Source organism: Papaver somniferum, unplaced genomic scaffold (assembly GCF_003573695.1).
Source record: "Papaver somniferum cultivar HN1 unplaced genomic scaffold, ASM357369v1 unplaced-scaffold_10, whole genome shotgun sequence".
NCBI lineage: Eukaryota > Viridiplantae > Streptophyta > Magnoliopsida > Ranunculales > Papaveraceae > Papaver > Papaver somniferum.
This window is the reverse complement of record NW_020618825.1, coordinates 4,349,039-4,356,150: the sequence shown is the minus strand read 5'-3', so window position 1 is coordinate 4,356,150 and position 7,112 is coordinate 4,349,039. Positions and strand designations below refer to the sequence as shown.

The 7,112-nt window shown below is 36.2% G+C and overlaps 1 protein-coding gene across 2 annotated transcripts; it reads left to right on the top strand.

The window, feature by feature from the left end:
• Positions 1 to 510: 510 nt before the first annotated feature.
• LOC113326962 (AP-3 complex subunit mu-like) lies at positions 511 to 4,854 on the top strand. Of its 2 annotated transcripts, none has more exons than XM_026574617.1 (8): positions 511 to 642; positions 761 to 860; positions 2,348 to 2,458; positions 2,564 to 2,665; positions 3,079 to 3,326; positions 3,536 to 3,745; positions 3,846 to 4,053; positions 4,364 to 4,854. In XM_026574617.1, the coding sequence occupies exons 1-8, from the start codon at positions 608 to 610 to the stop codon at positions 4,607 to 4,609; spliced, it is 1,260 nt and encodes a 419-aa protein (XP_026430402.1). In that variant the 5' UTR covers positions 511 to 607; the 3' UTR covers positions 4,610 to 4,854. The 2 variants fall into 2 exon arrangements, with proteins under 2 accessions (XP_026430402.1, XP_026430403.1); XM_026574618.1 differs by having other exon boundaries at positions 574 to 642; positions 2,564 to 2,653; positions 4,364 to 4,609.
• The last annotated feature ends 2,258 nt before the right edge of the window (positions 4,855 to 7,112 follow it).

The following is a 7,112-nucleotide window of genomic DNA, read 5'->3' as shown; positions in this document are numbered from 1 at the left end:
TCTCAATTACACTAAACAGAAGTGTGTGTAACTTCTAGTTACACATGCTAAAAATTATTGTAAATGAATATTAAAATAATACATGTATTTTTTGTATGTGTTCTTTTTGATGTGTAACTTTGTATTACACATGGCATAAGGATGTGTAACTTCTGGGTACACATGTCATATGCATGTGTAACTTCTGTTTACACATTCACACTATACTTTAATAATTTTGGGCCTATATTTAATAATTCCGGACTTAAATTTAAATTTTATTTAATTTGGGACTTGACAATATATTAAAGAGCATGGATGTCTTCTAATAACTCGGAGTCTATATTTAAACTTCTTTTAATTAAGGGCCTCATATGATGTATTATCCATGAATCGGACCTTAGCCTAAGTTTCCCTTCTACTTACTCAGCTACAATTGATCCCAAACCCCAAAAGAAAACTATTTAAATCAGTTCCGGTTCTACTTTAAGAACCCCGAATAATACCTCGAGATCCGAACACCATTAACTGTATTTTCTTTTTCCTTTCTTCTCTCACATCCGAAGCACAAAAAAAAAAAAAAAAAAGAGCACAACGAGCGAGAGAACCAAAATAGAGAGAGAGAGAGATGTTGCAGTGTATCTTCCTTCTATCAGATTCTGGGTAAGTTAGTTTCCAAATTCTGTATTCACTGTAATTAATTAGGGTTTTATTCTCTTTGTTTTCCCCCAAATTCTACTGAAATTTCAAATCTCTGTGATGATGATGATGATGACAACAGGGAGATAATATTGGAGAAGCAATTGACTTCACATCAAGTCGATAGATCTATTTGTGTTTGGTTTTGGGAAAATGTCATTTCTCATGGAGATCCCTTCAAGGTATGTTATACACATTCCAAAATTTTGTCCCAATTTTTCAATATCTTGCGCAATTTGTCTGTATGCGAGGCTGATACTATATCCTATTTTAGGTTACCCCTGTTGTGATGGGGAATTTGTTCTTTGGTTGTGAATTCATTAATGTTAGAGTATACTAGGCTGTGATTAGAGTTTTAAGGTTTCACAGGCCTGCCCAATGAACCTGCATTTCAATAAAACACAAAGAAGGCTTTTGTCAAGACTTTCCACAAAGAGGACAACAAAGAGTTATGGCTGGTAATATTCCCTGAGCACAATTTCATATGAATTTTGTATTCTAGGTTTTACTATGAATTTCGAAATACACCTCCGGTCTCTCCTCACCCATCTTCAAATTGTGCCCTGTGGTAATCATTTTGGTGGTCGTTCTCTGTTAAGCAGTTGTGTTGTGTGTTGCATTTTCATCATTTACCGCTTTTTCTGAGTGTTGTTTGGTTTGGGTTTTCTGAGTGCTGCTGTACCAGGCTGCCTCACAACATTTACTTGTATCATTGAAAACCATTAGACTGACTGGATTCGCTTAAACATGGCAATGATATTATATCCTAATTTATTTGGGTTTGGTTCTTTATTCTTGATGACTATCGCATGTAGTTCTCCACACTTCCCATAGACAATAGCTTTAAGATCAGGCCACCCCCATTCCCTGTTGAGATGGGGAATCTGTTTTCTGGAACCACCTGTTATACTACTCGTTAAACTCACTTGTCTTAGAGTATATGAGGTTGTAGTTAAAGTTGAAGCCCTCCCAGGCCTGCCCAATGAACCTGCAATTCACCAAAAGAGGTAAAATGCAGAGAAGCTAGTTTCTCTGTGAACACGCTTGCCAAAAGAGGTGCTTGGTTGGGCATAGGAGTGATAGACCTGCATTTTTGCATAGGATAGAGATGCTTGATGTGGATTACTCTAGATTCAAAAGCTAATTACTTTCAATTTCTTTGCTTGTCTTTAGCTTGTTCTTTTATCTGTCTTTGTAATCTTCTGGCTATCAAAAAGGCGAATAAGCCTTTCATCAAAGTTGTCAACAAAGAGGACAATTAGGATATATGTTTGCTAATATGCCCTGAGCACAATTTCATATGAATGTTTTGTAAGTTAGGTATTACTCTGAATTTCGAACTACACTCCCGGTCTCTCCCCATTTATCTTTTATTCTGCCCTTCGTTAATGATTTTGTTGCTCGTTCTCTGTTAGGCTCCAGTGTGTTGTGTAGTTCAATTTGTTTATATTGACCCATCTTTTAGTAAGTAGTAGTACTACTTTAGGCTAATGAAAGGAAACTTCTAAGGATGCAAAGTATAAACATGTAAGTCGTTTGTGTTTGGGTCCCCCAGATGATGGTCAGAGTCCATGGTTTTAGTCTAAGTGTTTTTTTCCCCGCAGTCAGTTTTCTGAGTGCTTTTGTTTTTAGCCTGTAAGTGAAAATCCATGTTGTTTGTTGGTTTTAGGTTCTACCTGTGATTGCTTCACCTACACATTACCTTTTCCAAATTGGACGCGATGGAATTACGTTTTTAGCTTGCACACAAGTTGAAATGCCACCATTAATGGCGATTGAGGTCAGTGAATTTTATGTATAGTTGAATTGGTATATTATTCAATTGGATATGGTATATTTGGATTAGTAGAAGCTGATTAAATAAACTTGTCTTTTGATTTTGTAGTTCCTGTGTAGAGTTGCAGATGTTTTAAACGAGTATCTTGGTGGCTTGAATGAAGACTTGATCAAGGATAACTTTGTTATCGTGTATGAGGTAGTTTATCTTGTAAGCTATCTTCCTTCTCGTTTGATGATTGCAAATTACAATTTTGAATCAACATAGTTTGCCACCGTGTGATTCAAGCGATATTCACGTGCCACTGCTTCTAAATAACCAACTATAGAACATGCATATGCTTCAGTAGTTGGATTAAGAATTGTGAGTATGAGATGTTAAAGTTGTCTGGAACTTGGAATCGAAGGATCTCAGTCTTTAAGCTTGCTTGCTAAGGCCAACAGTTGGGTTACTAGTAGTGAGCATGAGATGTTGAGATCTGTGAAATTTAGGAAGAATCTTCGAGTCAATTGCTTTTGTAGTTGCTCTTTATGGTGACTTTATGCTGGTCTATTTCGTTTGTCCAATGCTCAAAGCTGTCTGAAAGTTAAGACACTGACAGGTAAAATTGGCATGAATTGCAGCTTTTGGATGAGATGATAGACAACGGCTTCCCTCTCACTACTGAACCAAACATCTTAAGAGATATGATAGCACCGCCAAATCTTGTTAGCAAGGTTCTGAGTGTTGTAACTGGTAATAGTTCCAATATGAGTAATACCCTTCCAGGTGCAACAGCATCTTGTGTTCCTTGGAGAACAGCTGATCTGAAGCATTCAAGTAATGAAGTTTATGTTGATCTTGTTGAGGAAATGGATGCAATTATAAACAGGTTACTACACTACTCTATAAAAGTTTCATAATATTTTTCGTATCTAGAGGAGTAACGAAATACTCTGTATCTGTAATGCTTGGACTTCAGATATTGTTGTTGGCTTAAGTTTGAAAACTCTAGTCCATTGTTGTAGCTCAACTTGAATTCTTTTTCCGATGATGAAATTCTAGTGTTGAATTCTTTCTCTGTTGGCCGACCGTGTATAGGGATGGGAACCTGGTGAAATGTGAGATATTTGGTCAAGTTGAAGTCAACTCCCACCTCTCAGGTCTCCCTGACTTGACTATCTCCTTCACGAACCCCTCAGTTCTAAATGATGTGAGATTTCATCCTTGCGTTCGGTTTAGGCCCTGGGAATCAAATCAGATACTCTCTTTTGTTCCTCCTGATGGCCTGTTCAAGCTCATGAGTTACAGGTATGTGCAACTGTTTAAGCTTAAATAAGTCACTCTTTCTTTATGTTTAAGAGCTTCATTTTGTCAGTGGACATATTGTTAATCTGTTTATTATCTTCAGGATCAAAAAGTTGAACAACATTCCTATATATGTAAAGCCTCAGCTAACGTCAGATGCTGGAACATGTCGTGTCAGCGTGTTGGTTGGAATAAAAAATAATCCCGGAAAAACGATTGACAATGTTACAGTACAGTTTCAATTGCCTGCATGTGTAGCTTCTGCAGATTTAAGTTCGAACTATGGAACAGTGAATATCCTTGCAGATAAGGTACAGAATTATCTCTATTTCTCTTGGATATATTATTCAATAATTAGCCAATTGAGGAAAATCCTGTTGAGAAATCTCACCCTTGATTTAAGGATGTGGGACCATGTGATCCAAGATCATTGAGAGCCTAGATTAAGCCACATCCCCAAAGGTTTCCACGGAAGAATCCTAAGAATTTCCCAGTGTAGGTGTAGAACGAGATAGTGTATGTTGTGTCAAAATATGTTATTCTTACAATGCTTTGTTTACTAGAAAGTGCAAGTCTAGAACATTCTGATAACAAAAAATTGTTGTTTTTTTCTGCCTGCAGACATGTTTTTGGTCAATTGGACGGATTCCAAAAGATAAAGCTCCTTGTATGTCTGGAAACTTAGTACTTGAAACAGGTCTAGAACACTTGAATGTATTTCCAACATTCCAAGTGGGCTTCAAGATCATGGGTGTCGCTCTTTCTGGTTTGAAAATAGACAAGCTAGACTTCAAGAACCTTCCAAGTCCCCCTTACAAAGGATTCCGCGGAATCACACGAGCAGGGAAATATGAAGTACGATCCTAACTTGCCTCTTTGTATTTTTATTCATGCACAATATAGCTTTCTTTTTTGCAGTACGATGAATCTTTGTTTTAGGGAAAGAATATCTCCCATTGCCTAGGATTGACAAAAGTGTGCACAGTATGTTACAATCCGAAAATCAACTATATCAACTTTGTATGATCACATGATTTTTAACAGTTGTTATCCTTTGGGGAAAAAAAGTAAATAAATCTTGAATCGAGTAAATCAGAGGTACTTTCTTGTGTGATGCTTTGACAACATTAATCTTGAAGTCATTGTTCTGTTTTATCATTTTTTACTTTAACTTCAATTCAAATTTTCCATAACTTAGTGTCAATGTAATATCTTTCTGTCGGTGTTTATTTACCTCTTACTAGTTAGAGAAAACTACCATATGGCCTTATATAGTGTTTTAAGGTTAAGTGGTATTTTATTGGATATAGCAGGTATCTGTTTCTTTCCATATCCAACCTATAAACAGATCCGACCATGAAGAAACAATGTATACAGATTTCATTAAAGTTGAACCCAAGTTAGGAACACCTTTCCATTCTTAATATTATCTACTCTTTTGACATTCTTCATTACTGTTCCCTGGTTTACTTGAAGATCATTGGGTTTGAACTCTCTCCATTTGAAATGTGTAGAGAAGATTTACTATATGAAAGATTCAAACTTGTTATACTGGTGGAGGTAGACTAAAAGATGATTTGTTTTAGGGATTTTTTTAAAGAATAATTTGGAAGTCAAAATATTTCAGAATGTCAACAATTTCAGATTTTAATGCTAAATGACACTTAGGAACAATTAAAATAGCCCAATTTCTAGAAAACTTGTTGACATTCAAAGACCTGTTTTCTTTAGTTTAATATTTTCTTTATTCTCTTTTACAAGTCAACACCAAAGGGTCTATGGTTTTCATAGACTTAAAAATAAGGTTCAGAGTCTAAGAGAGAGTCCACTAGTAGAGATTGTAGCGAACTTATGAACCCTAATTGGTATCAATTTTGCTATTGCTTGTACTGTAAGAATATAAAATTTGCATCTTGTTAGTGGGTAGGTTATCAAAGAAGCCATCTATGTATTTATTCTTTTGCTTTAATGAGCTTAATGTGTTATGTGCAATGTCTCATTAACTTTATACAAAAAAATATGGACAAATATAGCTGAAAAGGGCTGCATGAGTTCAACATTTCGCACAACTTAGTCATACAGTCTACGGGTTCATGACAAATCCCTAACTTGCAAAAGGGTTATCCATTACGTCATATGTTACTAGTTTTCAGTGGACTGATCGAAATAAAGTCGTAGCATTTTGAAATGGGACTAGTCAGAGAATCAAGAGCTCGGGTTCTAAACACGCATAGTGTGATCTGCCAGTATATTGCTTTACATTTCAGTTCAGTTGCAGGGTGTTGCTGGCTTTCTTGTTGTGGTCTGTGTATGGGACCATATGATTTTTCAGTGTTATATGGTTCAAAAAAGAAGAGAAAACTTTAGTTTTTGAAACCTAAAAAATGTCAATGGTGTCTCTCTAGAAGACCCTTTATACTTCTCCTCGTACATGGACTTGAGTAGGATTGGAGTATTGAATTGTGTGGGGGAGGGGAAGTTGTCCCAAAAGTTTATACACCGACCACCAATGTAGACTTTATCAAAGACATTAGGGTACTGTTTACAACTTAATTAGATCACGAAGGTTACTGATGGCTCCATTACGCCGGTAAGGTGGGGTTTGTCCGGATCTGACTCAGAACCTGAATTAGGCTCGTTCTGACTCATACCGAGTCAGATGTCAAAAATATTCTTTTTCATTTATTTTTTCCCCTTTTTTGATGTCAGACAACTCGCTCATACATCTGCCTTTTGAATGACGGGACATCCACTGTACAGGGAGGTGACGGGACATCCACCGTACCACATGTAAATCCTGGGTGATGAGATTTCAGAACCCAGATCACATCTCTATGAAATTTTAACTAATGTGAACTCTTAAAGAGGATAATGTGTATGAAGAGCCGATGATAGGAACTAGATGATTAGACTTGAGAGCTTATGATGAAGCTGTCTACTGATCCTGCAACAAAGTCATACAACCTAGCAATATCCTAATCATCATCGATCAATTTTATTAGGCTTAAAGAAGAAATTAAAAACATAACCTAATAATCTAATATTATTGCCGTAAAAAGGAGTCGAAAAATCAGACAAATGTACACAGTTACGTGTAAACTTTTATTGGAAAAAAAAATGTTGTACAAGAAAACCAAGACAATTATATGAAACACTTAATTAAAAATCATTAATTACGCTTTCATTATCGGAATCGCAAGTTCACGCGTGCGTTTTCGGGGATCAGAACGAGAAAAAAAAAACTTTATGGCCGTTCGTGCATGTCTTTTTCATGGCTGCTTTGGAACAGCTAGCTCGATACATACAGGAGACGTAGAAACGAAAACAAGGAATATACAGACACATAAGTATACTACATAGAGTCAAAAGT